At 58.9% G+C, this 22,706-nt stretch overlaps 1 protein-coding gene across 9 annotated transcripts in view; it reads left to right on the top strand.

The window, feature by feature from the left end:
- Positions 1 to 22,706, top strand: part of MACF1 (microtubule actin crosslinking factor 1) — a 131,738-nt gene that overhangs the window by 28,717 nt on the left and 80,315 nt on the right. For all 9 annotated transcript variants that reach the window (XM_082296582.1, XM_082296577.1, XM_082296581.1 and 6 more), the window contains exons 4-31: positions 1,540 to 1,617; positions 2,964 to 3,056; positions 9,037 to 9,203; positions 9,808 to 9,920; positions 10,013 to 10,119; positions 10,527 to 10,646; positions 10,752 to 10,847; positions 11,088 to 11,215; positions 11,311 to 11,404; positions 12,087 to 12,241; positions 12,328 to 12,604; positions 13,005 to 13,133; positions 13,381 to 13,458; positions 13,587 to 13,748; positions 14,285 to 14,389; positions 14,925 to 15,020; positions 15,347 to 15,472; positions 17,441 to 17,593; positions 18,077 to 18,231; positions 18,619 to 18,745; positions 19,190 to 19,373; positions 19,914 to 20,083; positions 20,341 to 20,519; positions 20,711 to 20,849; positions 21,237 to 21,430; positions 21,570 to 21,732; positions 22,190 to 22,273; positions 22,368 to 22,475. In XM_082296582.1, coding sequence (XP_082152708.1) covers positions 1,540 to 1,617; positions 2,964 to 3,056; positions 9,037 to 9,203; positions 9,808 to 9,920; positions 10,013 to 10,119; positions 10,527 to 10,646; positions 10,752 to 10,847; positions 11,088 to 11,215; positions 11,311 to 11,404; positions 12,087 to 12,241; positions 12,328 to 12,604; positions 13,005 to 13,133; positions 13,381 to 13,458; positions 13,587 to 13,748; positions 14,285 to 14,389; positions 14,925 to 15,020; positions 15,347 to 15,472; positions 17,441 to 17,593; positions 18,077 to 18,231; positions 18,619 to 18,745; positions 19,190 to 19,373; positions 19,914 to 20,083; positions 20,341 to 20,519; positions 20,711 to 20,849; positions 21,237 to 21,430; positions 21,570 to 21,732; positions 22,190 to 22,273; positions 22,368 to 22,475 — 3,780 coding nt within the window. The remainder of the gene's footprint in view (positions 1 to 1,539; positions 1,618 to 2,963; positions 3,057 to 9,036; positions 9,204 to 9,807; positions 9,921 to 10,012; positions 10,120 to 10,526; positions 10,647 to 10,751; positions 10,848 to 11,087; positions 11,216 to 11,310; positions 11,405 to 12,086; positions 12,242 to 12,327; positions 12,605 to 13,004; positions 13,134 to 13,380; positions 13,459 to 13,586; positions 13,749 to 14,284; positions 14,390 to 14,924; positions 15,021 to 15,346; positions 15,473 to 17,440; positions 17,594 to 18,076; positions 18,232 to 18,618; positions 18,746 to 19,189; positions 19,374 to 19,913; positions 20,084 to 20,340; positions 20,520 to 20,710; positions 20,850 to 21,236; positions 21,431 to 21,569; positions 21,733 to 22,189; positions 22,274 to 22,367; positions 22,476 to 22,706) is intronic.

The following is a 22,706-nucleotide window of genomic DNA, read 5'->3' as shown; positions in this document are numbered from 1 at the left end:
CGCCCTCCTTAGCCCGTAGAGCCGCCAGCTCAGCGGAGCCTTCGCCTGGTGACAGCACCGGCCTGGTGCCGTGCGAGCAGCGAGGAGGAGGAAGATGATGATGATGAAGAAGTAGGTCGAGCCTGCCCCGGCCGCAGCGTCTCCCTGGCAGTGCCGCCAGATCATCCAGCGCCATCCCAGCGCTCCCTTCCCCGCGGGGTTTGGGATAAAACCCACCCCGGGTGCCCTGCAGGAGCTGTGGCAGTGGGAATGTGCCTCGTTCCAGGGCTATGTGCCTGGCAGCTGGATCATCTGTGCGTGCACAGCGGGGTCAGCCCGCAGGCGGGGCACGCCACGGTGTGACAGCATGTGTCCCCTCCACGGGGGAGGGAGGGGACAGCGACGGGGCCTGCACCACCTGGCACTGCATGGACAGGCTCTGGGCACAGGCACCTTCTGGGATCCTGCATGGGAGTGGGGGTGGGAGCGAGCACAGCACAGCCCCAGGCGAGGGTCAGACCCCAAAACGTGCCCAGGTGCGTTTCTCAGCCCCTGTGCTCGGGGTGACGATGCCCTTGTGCAGTGTTGCCTCCCTGGAGCGGTGCAGGAGGAGCTGGGGCTGTAGCACCTTCCTGATGGTCCCCTGGAGATGTTCCCCTTGCAGGGACAGCTCTTCCCCTTGCAGGGACAGCTCTTCCCTTCAGGCTGGGAAAGGAAGGTGACTCGGAGCATTTGGGGCATCCCAACAGTTCAGAACACATTTGTGGGGTGTGTCCCCCCACCACGGTTGGAATTAGATGGTCTTTAAGGTCCTTTCCAACCCCAAACTCCTGTGATTCCGTGAATATTCCTCATATGGAAGCTGGGATTGGGTTTTGGGTGTCGATCCTCCCGCTCCTGCTGATGCAGAGCTGACCCAGCATCCCGTCTCCTTTCCCCGGCCGTGGCTCAGGATACCTCTGGAAATCCCTCACCTTCAGCAGCGATGGGCAAGGCCCAGGGTGTCTCCTGTGCCCTTTCCCAAGGGATTCAGAGGTACCTGGAGCAGCAGCCCCTGCCCGTGTGCAGGAGGAGCTGGAGGGGCTGGAGCTGAGGTCGGGGCTCCTCTGCCATCAGTGGGGACCTGCAGTGGGTCCCTGCCTGAGTCCCCATGTCCTGCCTCTGCTTCCACCTGGACAAATCAGACTCTGTACCTGAGTCCATCTCTTTGCTGAGGCCTCTTCCCAGCTTGCCTGGCTGTCCATGAGCTGGGCAAGATCCTGCCCTGGGATCTCAGAGGCTGAGCCAGGCCTGGACACAGACCCTCAGGGCACCAGCAGAGGTCTGGATCTCAGGATCTTCCCACCTTCCATCTCCAAGCAGGGCATTTTAACCTTCTTCCAGCAGGACTGTGCACAGCAGTGACCATATTTGCTCCCAGAACAAGGCAGAGCAGGATGTGTGGGGGCACAGGGGGTCACAGCAGCACGCTGACAGCTCCCAGGGGGGTCACTGTGCATGTGGGGTGCTGCCAGCCCAGCCCCATGAGCCTGACCTAAAACTTCTGCCTGTCTCTTGCAGCCACGTGAGAAGGGGCGGATGCGCTTCCACCGCCTGCAGAACGTGCAGATTGCCCTGGATTTCCTGAAGCAGCGACAGGTAAGGGCTGATAAAAGCTCATCCAGCAGAGCTGGGTGGGTTTGTGGGTTCTTTCTCTTGTCTGAGGCTTTGGAAGGAGTCGAGAAGCAGCGTCAGCCCGTGCTGGGGTGTGCCTGTCTCTGTGCTGCTGGTTGAGGATGGCTTTCAGGCGGCTTTTCCCTGTGGGTGTTGTGCCTCTGAAAACCACCCCCGCACACAAAAACTGCTGTGAAAAAGGGACCAGACCCCTGCTCTGAGAGGGGGGTGGTCAATGTCACTTCTGCACCCCAAAAGCCTCCCCTGGGGCTCCCCGGCAGGTCCTGGCTGTGGGGATGGGTGGCTGTGGCACAGCTCCCAACTTTTGGGGAGGTGTGGCAGCTGGCTCTGCCTTGACCTCGGGGGGCTCACTAGGGGTGCCTCAGTGTGGTATCACCTCTCTGGATATCAGCACGGACTTGTTATCCCTCAGTTTTTGGAGGACAGGCTCCCTCCTCCAGGCTTTTGGGAGCTGCTGGCCCCTCAGTGCAGATCCTGCTCGGAGCAATGGGATGCATCCCGAGACTTGTTGGCTCTCCAGGTGGAACCCCTGCAGCCCCGGGTGTCCTGTTCTGCCTGTTGGGCCAGGTCTCCCCAGCGTGATGCTCCCAGATATGCCAGGGTGATGATGATGATAAATGGGACCAGCTCATGCTGAAGCAGAGACTTTTCTCCCTCGCTGATGGCCTGAGGGCACGGAATAAATTGGAGCACATTCCCTACTCCAGGGAGGGCGAGCTGCTTCCAGCCCTCCTCCTCCTCCTCCTCCTCCTCCTCCCTGCTCCTTGATAGAGACATTTTGCCAAGGGCTCTTGGAAACTTGTTTCTCCACTTGGATGAAGCAGCTTTTTCCTTTGAAGTGTGATGGCCTGGTGGCCTCACTGGGGTGTCTTACCCCAGACACTCCTGCCAGGGAATGATCCGTGGAGTGGTGGGGAGCGGGGAGAAGATTGAGGGTGTTGCTGCCTTCGTTAGGGCTGGTTGATCAGAGCTTGGTTGTGAGCCCAGGCTGGAGTTAAAGCTTGGTCATCCCTCTTTTTCCCCACTCTCTGTGGTTCTGTAGCTGCTCAATTATGCACCAGTGCTCCAGGGATGCTGCTCTGTGAGCTGAAGTAAAACCATTAAGTGCTGGGAAAGCACTTCTGGATGGAGAGTGCTGGAAACATGGAAAAATCCTCCCCGAGCCAGGAGATGAGGTGGCCTCGCTGCCTCTTTGGGAAGCACTGGGATCTCCCTGTGTGCCTGCTCCTCACCAGAGCACCTGGGGTGGCCCTGGGGACCTCTCCGGGGGAGGCCGATGGGAAACTTCAACCCTGTTGCCTTTTTTCCAGGTGAAACTGGTGAATATCCGCAACGATGACATCACAGATGGCAACCCCAAGCTCACCCTGGGCCTCATCTGGACCATCATCCTCCACTTCCAGGTAGGACATGGAATTTTCTTGCTGGAGGATGCGTAGGGAGCGCGTTGTCTCTCCGGGGCGGTGGAACCCATGGTTTCTGCATTTTTCCATGGTGATGTCGGCACATGGATGGGCCTGGAGGTTCATGGCAGTGTCATGGAGACTGTGCTGGGAGAAGAGCAGTGCCCTCCCCTCGTCATTTGCATAACGAAATCGTTAATGACAGATTGTGTGCCGTGGCCTCCCGGGGTTGTTGGCCGTGGCTGTTTGCTCAGCTGGAGTCTCTGGGAGGAGAAGAGCAAATTTGGAAGGGGCCATGGGCTGTTATCCCAAGGCACTCCCGGCCCTTTGGGTGGTCGGTGCAGCCACAGGACTTTTCCATGGGATGGGATGGGATGGGATGGGATGGGATGGGATGGGATGGGATGGGATGGGATGGGATGGGATGGGATGGGATGGGATGTGTCAGCTGAGTGACAGCACAGGGGCTGGGAGAAACGCCCTGACCTGGGGCTGTCTCCAGCAATTGTGTGCTGGAGATGCTCTTGGAAAAGCAAGTTTTGGGTCTTTAACAGCCTCAAATTATCCGGTTGTAGCTCTGATGGCTTGGGGGGGATGACGTGTGGCCACCAGTGAGTTGGCGAGTGGGGTTTGCTGGGCAGGGCTGCTGTCAGCAGCTCGTCAGCTCTGTGGGACCGAGCCTGTGGGATCTGCTGGATCCCTGCTGGATCCCTGCTGGATCCCTGCTGGCACCTTCCAGGCGGGACTAGCGCTGGCTTTGAGACTCATGAGGAAGATTGCACTGGAAGATTGCATTTTTTGGAGGATGGGCAGTGCCTCAGGCAGAGGCTTTTGGGGGCAGCCTGGGGCTGAGCTGGGTGTGAGGCTGCTGACGAGGCTCTCCCAGGCTTTGGCCCTGGGAAGCAGCCGGGGTCAGGCAGGCTCTGGATGCTGATGAGTCACCGTCATCTCCGGTGGGGCCCTGCCTGTGGCATCTCGTCCCTGCTGTCCTCGGGGTCACCCAGCCCTGGTGCATCTTCTATTGCGGGACAGGGACACCGGGACAGGGACACTGGGTCCCCTCCGTGCCTGGCTGGGAGGGGACGCTGCCCTGCTGCCGTGGGGGACGGGGGGGGTGACACAGGAGCCGGGCTGGTGCCGGCGAGCCTGCGCGTCCCCCTCCCGCTGCGCTAACGGGATTTTTTCTGGGGTTGTAGCTCCATTGTGAACCTCTTAATCTCCCGTGTCCCAGTGCCGCTGCCTGGGGGCGGGCAGCTGGGAGAGCCCCGGGAGAGGTTTGGGGTGGGATGGCGCCGGTGTGGAGCTCAGGGAGCTGGCGTGGTGACGATGAGTGGGGTGCTCCGGTGTCCTGGGGGCTTTTCCCTGTGCCGTGGGAGCTCTTGTGGTCACTGGTTTCCCTTAGTCATTTTCTGGATTGCTCCCTGTTGAGTGTTTCCCTTGTTGTTTCCCTGCTTCCTGGGACTGAGCTCAGTCCCCCCATCTTTATGCCCTCTGCTCCCCATTTTTTGTCTCACCCCTACTTTTGGTGTGTGTCACCCTGCCCTGGGCCCTCTGAGCTGGCAGGCGGGGTTGGGATGCTCCACGCTCCTCAAATCCCTGCCCTGGGCGGCGTTTGGGGCAGGAGCCACCGAAGAGAGGCAGGACTGGGACTGGGACTGGGACTGGGATGGGATGGGGTGGGATGGGCAGCATCACGCTCCCGTTCCTATTGGGACCCTCCGACTGAAGCGATGCCGGGTCCCCCCCCGGGCACCTCGAGCTGCCCCTCTGTGCCCCAAACTGGGTGAGCCTGGCAGCAGCGTGGGCACGTGAGCTGGGCTTTTGGGGCTCCCGGAATTAAGAATTAAGGAGCAAACCTCCCGAACTGGAGAGCAGCAGCCCTGCGGAGCCGGCTGCCGTGCATGCAGAGTCACTCTGACTCCTCCCTGCTTTTTTTTTTTCCCCCATTTCTCTCCCACCCCTTCCTTTATTCTACCTTTGCCAACCTTCCTTAGGTTTTGTGTTTTCTCCCCCTCTTCCCCACCCTCTCCCACTCCCCTCCTCGCTCCGCTGCCTGATTCCTGCTCCCTGTTTGTGTTGGCAAGGGCCGTGCTCCAATTACCTCATATTTGGAGAGAAGGACGCCGCAGCCAATCCCCGCTCCCTCTGCTTTTAGGTCAAGTGATTTCTGAACTGCAGTGAGATGCTTTGAATTTGTCTTCTCGCAGCGCCCAGGCTGTAAGATGGCTGTCTGGAGCGGCGGCGGTGGCGGCAGGGCTGGCGGGAGGGGACGGCGACAAGGGGCAGTCCGCGGAGCGCTGCGCGCCGGGCGTTTGATCCGATGAAGCCCGGGTTGGGATTTATTCGGGAGCCGGCGACTCGCTCAGCTGCGTTCCTGCCGGCACCGAGCAGGAGGAGATGGGGAATTCGCTGGGCTGCGTTAAAGAGCAGAAGGAAAAAGCTGTGGGCAAGGCACCGCTGTCTCCCAAAAAGAGAGTCCGCTTCAAACGGAGGCGGAGAGGGAAGAGGAGAGCGATGCCGGAGGCAGCCCCGCAGGAGGAGCCGCCGGCGCTGGAGGTGGCCGAGGATGAGGAGGCGCCGAAGTCGAAGGCAGCCCCCGGGCAGGAGGGAGGAGAGGAGCCCTCCGGCAGCCGGCCCCGCGGCGGGGACCCCGAGCCGGCGGCGCTGCACGCCGGGATCATCGTGCAGGTGAAGGAGCGCTTCCAGGGGGAGGTGCAGAAAGCTCGCCTGGTGCTGGAGCCGCAGCGGCCGGGTGTGGCGGGAGCTGCCCGGGAGGAAGGCACCACCGTCATCGCCCGCCTGCTGGAGAACCCGGCCGAGAAGGACTGCGAGAAGGCGGTCAGCCGGCTGGTCGAGCTGCAGAGGAGCGGCAGCTGCCGGGCCGTGCTGCTGCCCCTGCGTGCGGGGACCGATGGCCCTGCGGGGGGACTCCTGTCCCCGGCCGGCGCCGTGTCCGGCGAGGAGCCAGCGCCGAGCCGGGAGCCGGAGGCCGGCAGCGCCCTGGATGCCTGGGGGAAAGGAGGCAGCGATGATCCCAGCTCCAGCGCCGCATGGACCTGCTCGTCCGCAGCAGAGCCGGGCACCGTGTCCGAGCTGTCTACGCCGTCCCCCATGGTGGATCAGCTGGAAAACCCCAGCGTGGGGAGAAGCTCAGGGTTGCCGTCGTCCCGGGCCGGGGAGGGAGATGGTCACGGACTGCCGGCTTCCCGCAGCCCGTCCTCCTTCAGCGGGCGCAGCGGCAGCGCGGCCCGGAGCTCCTCGGGGTACGGCAGCGACCGGCCGGCCAAGGGCACAGGAGCTGGTGGGACCACGGTGTCACCCTCTGATGGTGGCCTCAGGCTCGCTGTGGAGGGCCGGGCTTGCAGGGGGAGCTCGGGGACAGCCGGAGCAATGGTCAGTGTGTGCGTGTGCCCTCGCCCCCTTTCCGGAGCGGGGTGGGGGGACCTGGCTCAGTGCACCCCCAGATCCTGGTGGACCCTGGGCACGGTCATTTCGGCAAGGGGCAACCTCGTGCTGGGTGGCAGGATGCTGGGGCAGAGAGCTCCTGAAGTCTTTTCCCCTCCAGCATCTCCACTGGGAAAGTATCCCTTGGGAACCGACCTGTCCTGTCCTCTGCTCCTGGCACGGGCGGGCTGAGAGTGCCAGTCGCTGGATCCAGTGGGTGCGGCTGGCGGCTGCTGTCACCAGTGGCACACGTGCCCTCAGGGCTGCTGGCTCGGCTGTGAGTTTGGGGTGTCCCTTTCCTGCTTCCCGTGCAGGATGAATGGCAGTGGGATGAACGTGGAGACGTGGGGGCTCTGCCTGCTCCGAGGAGTCTCCGAGAGGAACAGGAGGGGATGATTCTGTGTTTTGGGGCCTGTTGCTGTTTGGTGGTCACTCTTTTAGGGGTGACAGCGTGGGCAAAGGAGCCCTTGGTTCTGGCCGGGCTCTGAGTGCCCCAGGACAAGCGCGTGGTTCGAGGGGCTGTGGCCCCCGATACCTTTGCCAGGTTGGGATCAGTGTCACAGCCACCATGTGGCCTTCACCATCCTGCCACCAGTTGCTTGATGCATGAAGCTGGTGCTGGAAGGGTTTGGCCCCAGGTCCTGTGAGCTTCCTCTTTCTTTTCTTGCGGGTGCCTCCCTAAATCTTTGTCCTGTCACAGACACGTGAAGAAAGGAGGGTGGAGCTGGTGCCGCACCCTGCACCTTTGTAAGTGCATCTCCAGGAGAGTTTCCTTCAAGGATGCTCTCAGGGAAGAGGCCCAGTGGTTGGAGAACCCCAGTGCTGTGTCAGTGATTAAAAATAAATGATTTATCAGAGCTGGGTGCTGTGAGGTGCTCCCGGATGGGCAGCCACGCTGGAGAGCCTGGGTGGGGCACAGCTGGTGGGTGGGTTCACAGAAGGGTTCATTCTGCTCTTCGTTAAGAGCCGTCAGGTAATTAATAAAGGGGTGCTGAGCAGAGGGATGTTTGTGGGTCCCTCTCTGCTCCCTGCAGGCGTGGAGGGTCCCATCCTGCATCCTGCTGCTCACCCCTCTCATTGTCCCATCCATCCCGGCTCTGCCACCAGGTGCTGGCTCCTGACATCCCTGGGGAAAGGCAGCCCCGGGGCTGGAGGAGTTAAAGGCAGCTCCGGCAGTGTGGCAGCAGCTGACAAAGAGCAGTTTCATGTGTGATGAGCGTATCAGGCTGGAGAGGGAGGTGAGCTGCAGCATACCAATGACACCGGCAGCATCCGCCCCGCTGGCGGGAGACACGGATAATCCTGCAGGTCCCTGTCTCCTGCCTGCGAAGGGATGTCTGACAGCTGGGACCTGTGCGATGCCAGCGCCCATCTGGGTGTGTTTTGGGGAGGAAGAAAGCAGCTGGGTGTTTTCAGGGCGGCGGGCAGGGCTGGCTCCTGGCACACCTTCTCCCCGCAGTGCCGGGAGGAGGAATCCGGGGAGCCTGCGTTGCTTTTCCGCGGGCACCCCGGAGAATCCGAGCAGCTCCCATCCTCCCCTTTGTCCGCCTCTTAATTAAGGGGAGGTAATTGTACTAAGTGGGGAGCTGGAGAGGGGAGGGCGAGAAGGAAGCCATGCCAATCAGGAATATGCTGGCATGCGGGGACATGTGCGTGGCGTCACGTGCCAGTCTGGGATTCGCAGCCAGCCCTGTCTGAGGGGTCCGTGACTGTCGCTGTCTTTTGTTGGGAATTGGGTCACAGCACCCCTGGCACCGGCACCCCCTGGCACCAGTGAGGCAGAAGGGGGGATGTCACATCCTTGTCCCCATCCTTCCCTTTTCCCCTGACATGGAGGAGCTCCATGGCTGGAGGACAGGGAGAGATCTCCTCTCCAAGTGCTGTTTCCTGCTTCTAAAGTTGGCATTTTTCACATCAGGATGCTCCAGGTGGAGCTCCCCTGCCACACCTGCAGCCCCAGCAAGGGATACTGGTGGTGGTCCCTTCTCACTGCCCACCCTGGGTGCTGCTGGGTGGGAGTGACCATTCCTGTGGGAGCCCCAGGTGTCCGAGCGTGCTGGGGCTCCTTGTGGTGGGTGCTGGGTACAGGAGGGTGCCCAGTGTGCTCAGAGCGGGCAGAGGCAGGAAGGGACCTGCCTGGAGCCTCTCCTCTCCAGGACATTGTGTTCCCAGTGAGGTGTGTCCCTGTCTGGCGGGGACAGGGATGGTGCAGAGGGAGCGGCTCCGGCGGTTGTTGGAAGCTGGGGTTTGGTGTGTGGCCAAGCAGCACCTGGTGCCCCTGTGAACTGGGGTTGGCAAAGCTGGCTCTGCCTGCTTGGATCTCCAGCCTGCCCAAACCACATCACCCTGGTGTTCTCCTGCAGCTCCAGTGACCCCATTCCCAAGTTTCTCAGCTCCCCTCTCCCCAATGGTGACCATGAGTTTCCTCCTGCCCTTTCTGGTAGCCAGGTGTGGGGCAAGCTGGTAGAAACTGGATGTGCCTGGTGGAGCTTTCCTTGCTCCTGCATCCTCCCATGGCTGTGCTGCTTCCTTGCAGATCTCCGACATCTACATCAGCGGGGAGCTGGGGGATATGTCAGCCAAGGAGAAGCTGCTGCTGTGGACACAGAAGGTGACAGCAGGTTACATCGGGGTGAAGTGCACCAACTTCTCCTCGTGCTGGAGCGATGGCAAGATGTTCAACGCCCTCATCCACAGATACAGGTAGGCAGGAAGGAGCAGTGGGGAGGGATGAGGATCTCCTGAAAGTCCCTGCCCACCACTGCAGTCAGTGACAGGCTGGAGTGCTTGGAGATGTGGGTGAGGCCGGCAGGGAGCAGTGACTTTTTTACCTGGAATTATCTCTTCTGCCAGGTGGCTGTGCTTGGGGGGGGATGCTCGGAATGAGCAAAAAATACATCAGGCTGCAGGAAAAAAACATCTTAATGTGGCTGGGGAGAGAGGCAGGGGAGAAAAGCTTTTAAACTGCTGAGTGCTGCGGTGGCTACGTGTCAGTGCTGCCCTTTCGCTCTCCATGAGCAGCAGCACTTCCATCCTTTCATCCAGGGATCTCGGAGGTCTCCCAAGCAGCAGTTAAACCTCTCATGGTTCCTTCTTCCTCAGCTGGGACCAAGAGGTTTTCCTTTGCAGCCTGAACCCTGCTCCCAAACAGGATGAGCCAGGGAGGTCCTGCAGCCCAGGTCCCCTTGGAGAGCCTGGGACAGAGGCTCAGACCAACCCTCAGAGCCACCCGTGGCAGTGATACCCATCCAGGATGCTCTGCCCTGGGCACCTGGTGCTGGTTGTGACTCTGGGGTGTGTCTTGCAGGCCAGATCTGGTGGACATGGAGAGGGTGCAGATCCAGAGTAACCGGGAGAACCTGGAGCAGGCCTTCGAGATCGCCGAGCGCCTGGGGGTCACACGGCTGCTGGACGCCGAAGGTGAGTGGCCAGGGCATGTGACCAGCACAGGGAGATGCCAGCCTCTCTTCCCACTCCCTTTCCTCACTGCCTTTCTGCTTTGCTCTTGCCAGACGTGGATGTCCCCTCTCCGGATGAGAAGTCCGTGATAACTTACGTGTCTTCGATCTACGATGCCTTTCCCAAAGTCCCCGAGGGAGGAGAAGGGATCAGCGCCATCGTAAGCACTGCTGCAGGCTGGGAGGCTGGGACAGCCATTTGGGAGGCAGCTGGGGGTCGTGGGAAGGCTTTGGGAAAGGGTCTGTTCCCTGTGGAAGAGGGCTGAGGAGGGGGAAGAGGCTGAGGGGGAGGAAGGAGCATCTCCCTTATGGTGTCTGCCCTGTGACCTGCTGGGTGTCCGTAAGGCCACGGCACTGTCCAGGCTCTGCAGGAAAAAACTGAGCTTCCAGAGAGCTTCCAGGAGGATCCTCCTCCTTTCCTCCTTCCTGTTGCTGGGATGGCATCACAGCAGGGAGGCCCTGGCACACGATCCATCCCGTAGCTTGTCCGTGGCACCTCAGTTCCCTCCGTGCTCTCCCTCATCCTCACGGAGATTTACCCACCAGCAAAGACACTCTCGCCCCACAGGAGGTGGATTCGAGGTGGCTGGAATACCAGACCCGTGTGGAGTCCCTCATCTCGTGGATCAAGCAGCACACGATACTCATGTCAGACAAATCCTTCCCCCAGAACCCTGTAGAGCTAAAGGTAGGTTCTGGACAGCGTCCACCCGCAGTGTCCCCTGTGCCCAGCGCCGAGGGATGGGTGGTGGCATTCCCCAGGGTGGTTCCTGAGCAGCCTTTCTCATCGCAGGCACTTTATAACCAGTACATACACTTCAAAGAAACCGAAATCCCAGCGAAGGAGCAGGAAAAAGGACAGATAGAGGAGCTCTACAAACTGCTAGAGGTAAGGATCACCATGGCTGCCGGGAGGCTGGTAGGGGGGAATGTTGTGCTTTTTTAGCAAGACGAATCTGTGCTCGGTTCAGGTTTATTTTGGAATGGAGAAGTGGGAATAACCCTCAGGATTGTGAGGCAGCGAGCAGGACGCTGCAGGAGCGGAAGCAGAGCCCCTCTTCCCTCGCTGTAATCCCCAGCCAGCTCAAGGGAGAGGTGGGAAATGCCAACCTGCTGATGTTTCCCCCAGGTATGGATTGAATTTGGACGCATCAAGTTGCCCCAGGGCTACCACCCCAACGATGTGGAGGAGGAGTGGGGCAAGCTCATCATCGAGATGCTGGAGCGCGAGAAGCTCCTGCGGCCGGCGGTGGAGAGGTCAGTGCTGTGCCCGTGTCAGGGACATCCCCTGCTCCTTCCTCTGGCCACAGGGACATCCAAACCCCCACTCTCATCTCCCTCTGTCATTCCAGGCTGGAATTGCTGCTACAAATCGCTAACAAAATCCAGAATGGTGCTCTGAGCTGTGAAGAAAAGCTCACCCTGGCGAAGAACACGCTGCAGGCTGTGAGTGCGGGCTGGTGTTTCCCCCTCCTGATTTCATTGATTTATTTGTTTTCCTGCTCTTCTTTTGTACCCATCTTCTCCCCTCTCTTCTGCCTGGGCTGGTGGGTTCCCCTGGGCAGTTTTCCTTTCTCTTCTGCCCTTCAGCCTATCCCAACGATGCTGGTGGATACTTGGTGATCCACGGATCAACTTGGGGATGGGGGGATGGGGAATGGTTTTGTTCTCTGGGAATACAGCAAGTGGGGCTGGACATCGGCAGAGGTGCTGGTGCAGAGGAGCGCAGCACTTCTGGGAAAGTTTGTTGGATAATTTTTGTTGTATAACGAGGTTTAAAAAACCCCAAATCTATTTTATTTGCCTGGCGGAAAGGACTCAGTGGCAGAGCCTGGGTAGGGAGCAGGTTTCTGAAGAGGTTTTCTTTGTTATGGGAGAAGTGTTGGTTGAAAGGGCTGGGAGCTAAAAATGGTGATCCCATCTATCCCTGGAAGCTTTCAGTTCATCTCCACAAGTTCTCCTAAAGGGGTTGTCCTGGGTGGGGTGTGGGGGGATGGATTCATGTTCTGCCCCAGTTAAGCTTGTGCATCAAAAGGCATTTCCAGTCTCCAAGCTGGGCTGCTGTGGTGTTCTCCCTGCCCCTCCTGGGCTGAAGGGACCCGGCCCTGAGTGTCCCTTGTCCCCTCAGGATGCTGCTCACCTGGAGTCGGGGCAGCCGGTGCAGTACGAGTCCGACGTGGTCGTGTACCTGCAGGAGTGCGAGGGGCTCCTCCGCCAGCTGCAGGTGGACGTGCAGATCCTCCGGGATGAGAACTACTACCAGCTGGAGGAGCTGGTGTTCAGGTGACCACGGAGAAGCTTCCTCAGGGGCTGCACGTCTGCTCTGTCTGGGGGAAGGCTCCTTATCCACTCCTTGCTTGCTTCCCCAGGATCATGAGGCTGCAGGACGAGCTGGTGACGCTGAGGCTGGAGTGCACCAACCTGTACAGGAAAGGCCACTTCTCCACCCTGGAGCTGGCGCCCACGTCCACGCTGAGCACGACGCACTTGAAGGGCGAGCCACTGACCAAGGGGCTCCACACCTCCTCGGCCTCCTGGTTCCGGAAGCCGATGACCAGGACAGAGCTGGTGGCCATCTCCTCCTCCGAAGATGAAGGCAGCCTCCGCTTCGTCTACGAGCTGCTGGCCTGGGTGGAGGAGATGCAGGTGAGTGCTGGGCTCTGCCTCTGCTCTGACTGATGTGGGAAGCTGCCCTGGGCCTTTTCTTGCATTTATCTGTGAGCAGCTGCTTTGATGGTTTGTAGTTTTTGGAGATCTGAGGCTTCTGTCTGGAGCTGGGTTTTCTCTCTTGTGGTCCTGCTGGCCAGTGGGGATCAGGGGAGCCTTTCAGAGCTGGAAGCAGATCTGTGCTGATGCAGTCACTTGGTCTTATGTGCGTGGGAAGCTTGCATAGGCTGGCCCAGCAATTCTCAGTGTTGGAGCACTGGCTTAGGATCTTTTCCCAGGACTGGGAGGTGTTTGTTCCCTCTGGGTTGACCTGGGGGGGATTCCTGGTGTCCTTCTGAGAGCAGAATGAGCAGTGCTGACCTGAACCTCTTGGTTTCAGATGAGACTGGAGCGGGCGGAGTGGGGCACCGACCTGCCGAGCGTGGAATCCCAGCTGGAGACCCAGAGGTACATCCACGCCAGCGTGGAGGACCTGGGCTCCAGCGTGAAGGAGGCCAGGATGTACGAGGTACAGTGGGGGACATCGGGCATGGCCCCACACGGGGGGCTGAGGGCATTGGGACCAGCTCTTGTGGGTCACATTCCTGGGACAGAGGTGATTTTTAAAGATGGAGCTTCTGAGTTGATGCAGCGCTGCCCTGAGCCATCCTCTCCACCTCCTCTTCCTCATGCAGAGCTGTGGGGAAAGATTTGGGGTTGGGGTATGGAGTGATGCTGTCCTGTGTGGGGTAATGGCAGCATTTCTCATCCCTCAGGGGAAGATGTCTCCGAATTTCCGCGCGAGCTACACGGAGACGCTAGGCAAGCTGGAGACGCAGTACTGCAAACTGATGGTGAGCGGGCTCCCAGCGCTGCCCAGGGAGCCTGGGCTCCATCCCTGCTCCAGGGCTGCGGAGAGGGGGAGAAACCCATCAGCTACAGAGCAGGGAAGGAGGAATAATAAATAATTCCTTGTGTCCAGGAAACCTCGAGCTTCCGGCTGAGGCACCTCCAGAGCTTGCACGGATTCGTGTCCCGTGCCACTGCCGAGCTGATCTGGCTGAATGAGAAGGAGGAGGAGGAGCTGGCCTATGACTGGAGTGACAACAACCCCAACATTGCAGCCAAGAAGAATTACTTCTCGGTGAGTGCTGGGAGGGCTTTTGATCCGCTGTGGAAGCCTCAGCTCCCAGCAGACCCGAATTCCCAAGGCTGGATGCTCCCTCCCAGCTCGCTGAGCTTGTTGCTCCTGAAGGGAGCTGATGGAAGCTCTCCCCAGAGCAGAACGTGGAATGAAAGTGTGTGTTCAATTGAATTGCAATCAAAAAGGCATCAAAAGATGTATTTTTAGCATTATTTTGGAGCTCAAGGCGTCTTGAGCTAGCGGGGGTGAGGGGGGCAAGTCTGAGCCAAGGAGGAAGATGAATCCCTCTTTAAAGCAGTATAAATAAATTCCCATCTTTCCACAATCACACTGTCTGGAGCTGAAGAGGTCCCTGGGCAGGTTTCCAGTGCCTGTTTGGCACACAGGAGGCAGATTCCCATCGGGAATGGGGCTGCAGTGCTGTCCTGGATTCCCTGGGATCCGCTGGCATCTCCTGTAGAACTTCCACGCTGGACACACGGTGTGAGCGAGGTCCCGAAGCTGAGGTTTGGACTTTGCCTGTGTCCCTCCTGCAGGAGCTGACAGCAGAGCTGGAAGAGAAGCAGGACATCTTCCGCTCCCTCCAGGACACGGCTGAGCTGCTCTCCCTGGAGAACCACCCGGCCAAGCAAACCGTGGAGGTGAGCAGGAACCTGGGAGAGCCATGGGGTTCCCAAGGATCAGATCACCTCACCTGGAACTGGCAGACTTGTTACCCCACCCCACAAGGCCCGAGGAAGTGTTTTGTGGTGGCAGGACACCAGTGCAGCGGCTGAGCTGTTTTATTTCGGGAATTGGCCGTTCCCAAATAATCCCCACCTCAAATTAAGACACAAGCACACAGAGCACGAGCCTTTCCCGCAGCGAGGTGATCCAGGGAGTGGCCTTGGCTGCCCTGGAGCCATCCAGGCTTCCAGGGACACTGTGGTGGTGAAGCAAAGGGCTGTGGGAACCTTTTCCATGGCGTAAAAGCCAACCTGTTCCTGCCTCTGGCGTCGTGGCTGTGTGGGACATGGGGACGCTGACACGGGGTCTGCCATCTCCTGTGTCCAAACCCTCCTGCTTGCAGCCAGATTTTGGTCATTTCTGTCCCTCCCTCCAGCTCCTGTGTCCTTCCCGTGCCCTTCCTGGCTGTGAACGCCCCTTCTCCAGCGCCCTTTTCCGTGTTTTCCGCAGGCCTACAGCGCTGCCGTGCACACCCAGTGGCAGTGGATCAAGCAGCTCTGCCTGTGCGTGGAGCAGCACGTCAAGGAGAATGCTGCCTATTTCCAGGTATTTGGGACCAAATTCCCTGCATCCCATCTGCTGAATCCTGCCCTGTGAGCCCCCTATGCTGCTGTTCTCCTTGGGGGAGAGGGAAGGAGGGATTTGGGCTTTCTCTGGAATATCTGTTAGCTGCTCCCTGGGCATTGCTAGGGGAAACAGGGAGCAGCTTCCCTGTGGTTCTGGCCACCCCCGTGGGATGATCCTGCCCTTGCAGCCCTAAAGCCAGAGCAGCATCAGGCGCTGCTGGCTGAGCCTTTGGGGTGCTTCTTGCCTGCCCTCAGGCTGCTCAGGGGCGCTTGCCTGGGTTCCTGTGACCCTTTTTGGCTCCGCAGTTCTTCAGCGACGCCCGGGAGTCGGAGACGTACCTGCGGAACCTGCAGGACTCCATCAAAAGGAAATACTCCTGCGACCACAACACGAGCCTGACGCGGCTGGAGGACCTGCTGCAGGACTCCATGGTGGGTTCTCCCACACCCCACCACCCTGCTCCGGTCCAGCAGCATTGCCTGGGGCACCTCTTGCTTCCCCAGGGGGAACTGGGCTTTTTATCCCCATGGTTTTGGTGGAGTGTGGTTGGTTTGCCGCCTCGGGCAGTGATTTGCTTTCCCTCGGAGCTGCTGAGTGGCCGTGGGGTGCAGGCTGTGGTGGCCCCAGCTGCGTGTGTGTGGCTGGAGTTGGTTGCTGTCGTTTAGAGGCCTCTCTGTGCCCTCAGGGTGAGGAGCAGGGTCACAGCCTGACGTGTGGGCTGCTTCTGCCCCAGCCGTGCCCGTCCTGCCATCCTGCTCGAGCCCTGCTGACAAAGGCAGGGCCCGTCGGATGCTCCTGGTGGAGAAATGCCTGCTCTTTATCCAGCCCAAATCCCGTGTTAATCCATCCTGCCGGGTGGGGGAGAGCCAGGGCAGCCTGGCTGTGCCAGGAGCTGATCTCTGAACACGTGGCCTGGCTTAGCTGCAGCAGGGCAGAGCCTGGGCCGTGGCACTGTCACCTTCTTGCCTGATTTGGCCTGAAAAAAACCAACCTAAAAACAACCCCCAAGGAGCAAAGCATCAGCTGGTGTTTGACACCAGGGTCAGGGCAGGATTTGGGCTGTGGGTGAAGCGCTGAGCCTCAGTGGCAGGGTCAGGAGGTGAACAGCGAGTGTGTGGAGGCCGGCGGTCACTCTGCTCTCAGTGCACAGCACAGCTCCCCAGAGTGGCCCCAGTGGCACTGGGGGTGTCCTTACTGGGGGTGAGGGGTGCATCAGCACTGTCTCCTCTCCTGAAGGCCTGGGGGTACCCCTGTCCTCTCTGTCACAGTCTTGGGGTTGTCCTGGCCTGTCTCCGGCACTGCCAGGACACGGAGCAGCCAGCCTGGCTCCTGGGGTCTGTGTTTGGGAGCCCTGGAACAGCAGCAGTCTGGCAGGTGCCATCTGGGGTGGGAGAGGCTGTTCTGGGCAGCCAGAGAGTGGCCACAAACCCAGAACTGGGGCAGCTGCTGCCCTGAGCTCAGCTTTATTACTCTTTCTTACCTAATAAGTTAAAGTTCTATTTCTTCCAATCATGCTCCCCGGGGACAGGCACAGGTAGTTTATTTAATCATTTATTCTTTTCTTTTCCTTTTCTTTTTTTAAAAATTATTACAATTTTTTTGTTTTAACCATGAAATTCTCCTGCACTGTCATAGCACACTAACCAACCCCAGAGTACCGAGCATGAGGGAGAACCTTTTCTGAGATCCCTTTTTTTTTCCTTTTTGTTTGAAACCTTGGCCACAGCCAGCAACGGGCTGAGCTGTCACTAATCACACGAGCTGCCAGCGGGGTGATCCGCACACGTCTCCACCGCTGAGCTTTGCCAGCAGTCCCCCTGGGTTGGTCCCATCACCAAACCCAGCAGGGATCTGTAGGATTTGGCAGATTTCTCCCCAAAGCCAGAGGCCTGTGCGATCACTCCACCACGAGCCCCTTCTCCTGAGATATTTTATCCACATAATTCATCGTCTCCCATTCCAGCTGTTGGTTTAAGCACCCCTTCATCCTTTGCTTTAGAGAAGGGAGCATGCTGCCCTGGGCTCTCCTCCAGGCAACCAAATGTCCCCAGCTTTGGGCCAGATGTTGTCCTGCTCTCGGCCCCTCACAGCTCCTGGGACTTTGTTTTGTTGGATGTTGCGTTCCCTTTCAAAAGAAAACATTTTCTTGTCCTACCAGCCAGAGAGCCAGAGGTGTGCATGTGGCTTTGCAGGGCAGTGGGAGTAGCAGTGACGTCCGTCCTCCCTCCCATCCCATCTCCTGAGCCCTCTTCCCATCCTGCCAGGGCAGCAGGACCCTCCTGACGTGTTTGCTCAGCCCTTGCAGGCCAGCACTGGGGTGGGGGGAGAGCCAAGATGCCCGGGAGAGACCTCCCCTCACCATCCTCGAGCAACCCGCCCATCCTCCTTCTCCCTGCCAGGATGAAAAGGAGCAGCTCATCCAGTCCAAGAGCTCCGTGGCCAGCCTGGTGGGACGGTCCAAAACCATCGTCCAGCTGCGGCCCAGGAACCCGGAGCACGCCGTGAAGAGCACCATCCCCATCAAGGCTGTCTGTGACTACCGGCAGATCGAGGTGAGGGCTGGCAGGGCGTTTGTGGTGGCACTTGGGAAGGGAAGGCGGGGACGAGGCAGGGGAAGTGACACCCGTGGTGGTTTGGGAGGAGCTCCGTAGAGTCTGTCAGTGGAAAGCAGGAGTGGGGAGGCAGAGGGAGGGAAACAGCAGGGCTGTTTTTCCTGGAGCAGATTCCCATGTCTCAGATTCATTCTGGGCAGGAGTTGGAGTCCTTTCCCCTTCCAGGGAGGACGGGCTCCATCAACCTCAGCCAGATGAGCACGTGGGTGGCAGGCAGCTCCCTTTCGCTTCCCCGTCCCTTCCTCTCCGGCACGAGCATGCTGTGCTGCTTGGTGCCATTCCAGGCTGTTGCTTGATTGAAGCAGATCCATCTGGGTATTTTTGGGAGCTGGCTCACCCCCAGGAGAGGGGCTGGCAGCAGGGACAGGCTTGCAGGGCCCACTGCTGGTCTCTGATGGGCTGGGGGTGTCGGTGCTGTCGCAGATCACCATCTGCAGGAACGATGAATGCGTCCTGGAGGACAATTCCCAGAGGACCAAGTGGAAGGTGATCAGCCCCACGGGGAACGAGGCCATGGTGCCTTCTGTCTGCTTCCTGATCCCCCCGCCCAACAAAGAGGCCATCGAGATGGCCAACAGGTGACTTTGGTGGTAGTCACAGAGAGGTGGGATGGTGGCGTGGGAGGGGAGAGATTTGGGGTGGGAATGGGAAAAGAGTGGGGGATGGAGGAACGAAAGTGATTCGTGGTGGGGAAAGGAATCCCTCGTGGTTTCACAGCTGCAAACTCCATTGCAGCAGCTGCTGCTGTAGCTTGCAAACTGAAAAAATGACAACTAGGGACGAGGGACCCCCCCAGGGATCTCTGGCACTGACCAGCAGGAGCACCACTCCCTGCCTGCTGCCAGACTGGGATCACTGGGATTGATGGGCTGCTGTCTGGCATTGATGGCTGGAGGATTAACGGGGTCAGGGCTGGGTTTGCTGGAAAGATCCAGGGCTGATGGATCCGCTCCTTCCCCTTGCAGGGTGGAACAGCTGTACCAGAAGGTGATGGCTCTCTGGCACCAGCTCCACATGAACACAAAGAGCCTCATCTCCTGGAACTACCTGCGGAAGGACATTGCCCTGGTGCAGAGCTTCAGCATGGAAAAGGTATGGAGGGACTTTCCTGCCTGGTTCCGGGGTCGTGCTGCTCTCCAGGCTTCTCTGTGTGGCAGAGGAGATAGGAAAACCAGACAGTTCAAGATTGGGGAAGTCAAGGGTCTTTACACCTTGAAAAGGGTCGCAGGTTGCAGCTGTGGGGAACAGCGGGGGAAAAGGGGAACAATTAACACCTTGAAAACTTGAGCTTGGGGGTGCTGTGCGAAAGGATTGCGGCTTTTCCCAATAAAAAGAGCACCAGGAGTTTGCTGCTGATGAGAGATTGTGGATTGAGCATTTCATCAGGCAGTGAGCACAGCGGGAGGGAGGCAGGAGGCTGATAGAGAGGATTTATCTTTCCTCCTCTGAAAACACTCCCCTGGCGAAGGAAGGTGGTTTGGTTGGTGTGCAGGAAGTTGTTCCTGATGTTTGGATGTGCCCTTTTTCCACCTGCAGCTCAGATCCTTGGCTCAAGGGGAGTGTCAGCAAGCCCTGAAGAGCCTCCAGGCCCACTACGAGGATTTCCTGCAGGACAGCCGGGACTCGGAGCTCTTCTCCGTGTCGGACCGGCTACGCCTGGAGGAGGAAGTGGAGTCTTCCAAGGAACACATCCGGCAGCTGCTGGAGTCCATGGAGAACGGTGAGCTTCAAAGGGCCTGATGGTTTAACCAGAAGCTGTGGGAACTCATAAATGAGGATTTATGGGGCAGCTTCGTGTTCTTCTTCCTGAGCTGGCTGGGTGATGGTATGAGCAGCTGCTCTCCTTATTTCTCCATCCATCCATCCATCCATCCATCCATCCATGCATCCGAGTGTTCGGCCTTTGTCCAGCAGTATTCCTGCAGGGAGCCCTTGGCTTTGCAGCTTCAGCTGAACTGCTGAGTCCTTGTAACCTTGGCAGTGGGTTTAGTCATCGGGATGCATTCCGAGCAAGGAATCCCTCCTGCATTTAGTCTTTGGGAAAACACACACAGTGGTGGCACTTGTGAGTCCCTCTAGGACCGAGGACTCTGCTGCGGTTCCCGGTGGCTGGGCTCGTTTCCGGAACGAGATGATTTAATTAACGCGTTTTCCATCCCAGCGGAGATCCCGGTGCCAGCGCAATTCCAGCGGGTCCCGTGTGGGACAGATAATGGCCCGTGGTGCTTGAGCTGCTCTTCTGTGTGTCTCTGACTTGCAGAGGACAAGGATGAGACCGTGGCCAGGACGTACCTGTCCGAGCTGAAGAACATCCGCCTGCGCCTGGAGGAGTGCGAGCAGCGGCTCGTGAGCCGCATCCAGTCCCCGAGCAGCGCCCGGGCAGATGGTGACACCATCCAGGAGAATGCCATCCGCATTGCGGAGCAGGAGGTCAGGCCTGCTGCTGGGAGGTGGGCAGGGGAGGGCCGAGGTGGACACAGGTCCAAAAATAGCTGTGGCTCCTCTGGAGTGAGTGTATGGGCGAAGGGTGCGGGGTTTGAGGGAATCTCGCTGCGCAGAAAGCAGCAGGAAAACCTCAGCAGGTGGGCTCCCTGCTTCATTTCCTACCAGCTCCTTTGCCAAGGGCAATCCTGCTTTTTCCCTGCCTGTTCGGGCTCTCCTTTCACGTTGTCTCCCTCCCTCCCCAGCGCGTGCAGGAGGATCTGCAGCAGCTGCAGTCGGAGCTCCGGGTTGTGTCCGAGAGGTGCTGCAGCTTCCTGGACAAGGCTCCTGCGGGGCCCAGCACGCCCCACCTGCGTTCAGAGCTGGACTTGGTGGTGAACAAGATGGAGCAGACGCATGGGCTGTCTTCCATCTACCTGGAGAAGTGAGTCAGGATGTGCCTCTGTTCCCAAATACCCTTTTGAGCATTCCCAGTTCACTAAAGGCCTTACTCTGTGCCTCCAGCACGCCTCGTGCTGGGCGTAACCGAGTCCATCCCCCTGCAGCACCTGGTGCAGCCTCCAGTTCTCTGCCACATCTGGGATGTCATCGTGCTGCCTCTGTTTGATTTGCCAGGTTGAAGACGGTTGATATCATCGTCCGCAGCACCCAAGGAGCAGAATCCCTGGTCAAAGGCTACGAGGTGAAGCTGAGCCAGGAGGAGGCCGTTCCTGCTGACCTGGCAGCCATTCAGGCTCACAGGACAGCGCTGCAGGTTGGTGCTGTCGTTTTGTCAAGCAGGGTCCTTCCTTTTTTCCTGCCGAATTTGGGCTGTGGGGATGTTTTTCTTGCCTCGATACACGTGAGAGGATTTTGTGCTGCTGGTGTGATATCCCTGATTGCTTTGTAAGTGTAGAGGAGGTGCTGTGGCTTGTGCTCTGTCTGCTTCTGTACGACAGGGCCTGAACCAACCTGACCTGGGAGCATGGTCCCCTTCATTCCACACCTCCTATAACCCCCCAGTTCTTTGCACGTTAAGGACAGTGGGAAAATAAACCCATTAACCCCTTCCAAGCTTTGTCAGCTCTGAGCAGGAGGACGTCTCTGACTTTGGTCCCTTCTGCTTTCGGTGCCACTGACCTGGTGCTGGCTCCTTTTGCAGCAATGGCTCGGGGAGGTGAAGGACAAGGGCTCCGTGTTCTCCACGCTGGAGGAGGAGATGGCGAAGGCGAAGGAGGTGGGGGAGCAGCTGTTCCGGCTGAGGCAGGAGCGCAGCATCGACCTGGAGCGCTTCCAGGAGAAGGGGAGCCAGCTGTGGGATCGCTGGCAGCGAGTCTGCGCCCAGATCGAGACCCGGTGAGGAACCTCCTGCCTCTTCTCCTCAGCTTCAGCTGAGGGTTGGGGTTAGGATGGGTGGTGGTAAAATTCTTTCCGGCCGGGATTCCCGCTGGTGGTGTTTCACCCCCTCCTCTTACCTGTGGTGGTTTTCTCTCAGCCACACGGAGCTGGAGAGCATCCAGGAGGTGCTGAGTGATTACCGGCAGTGCCACAGTGCCCTGATCCAGTGGATCGAGGAGATCACAGCCCAGCAGGAGCTGATGAAGCCCGGCCAGGCGGAGGACAGCCGGGTGCTGTCGGAGCAGCTCAGCCAGCAAACGGTGAGGCAGGACCTCGTGATGTCTCGTTGCTGCAGTGACCGTGTCACTTCTCTTCATCTCTGAGCTTGAAAATATGAAAAGCAGCAGGGAAGAGGCTGCAGGCCTGAGCTGGGTGTCTGGGAAGTGGAGGAACTCTGATGGACTTGAGGTGCAGATGAGGTCTTGCGTGAAAAATTGGAGAGTGTAAAGATTTTACCCAAAAGCGCAGGGATGTGAACCAGAATTCTGTGGCTTCTATCATAGAATCCCAGAAAGGTTGAGTTGGAAGGGGTCTTCAAGATCCTCTTGTTTCAACCCCCCTGTCTTGGGCAGGGACACCTCCCACTGTCCCAGGTTGCTCCAAGCCCTGTCCAACCTGGCCTTGAACACTTCCAGGGTTGGGGCATCCACAGCTTCTCTGGGCAACAGCTCAGCCAACCTGTCCTGACAACCATTTTTGCTCTGAATTTCCTTGAAGGCTTTGGCTGCAGAAATTGAGAAAAACCAAGCCAAGCTGGACCAGTGTCAGAAATTCTCCCAGCAATACTCGGCTGCCGTCAAGGTACAGTTCCCCCCCTGCCCCTGGGTAGGGCGGGCTGGGCAGGAGCAGCCCCAGCGGAGTCTGAGGATCTCCACATCTCCCCCCACCTTTGCAGGACTACGAGCTGCAGCTGATGACCTACAGGGCCTTCGTGGAGTCGCAGCAGAAGTCGCCCATGAAGCGCCGGCGGATGCTCTCCTCCTCGGATGCCATCACCCAGGAGGTAGGAACCCACCTAAGCTCGGCAGGGGGAAATTCTGGAGGGGGGTCCTTCGACGTGCCCAGCAAAACCTCTGTGCCCCACAGCAGCCTCTGTGAAATGAGCTCCTTTCTGCTGAACTCTCTTGTATAAATAAAGTTTCCACCCTCGCTGTTTTTTCCAATAGCCAGAGAGGATGGCTTAGTGCCCTAAGCACCAGGTATGCCATACCTAGACTCCTGGGAACCCCTGGGA

This window comes from Coloeus monedula, assembly GCF_965178545.1.
Source record: "Coloeus monedula genome assembly, chromosome: 24".
NCBI lineage: Eukaryota > Metazoa > Chordata > Aves > Passeriformes > Corvidae > Coloeus > Coloeus monedula.
The sequence above is the reverse complement of the archived record's forward strand: the minus strand, read 5'-3'. Positions and strand labels throughout refer to the sequence as shown.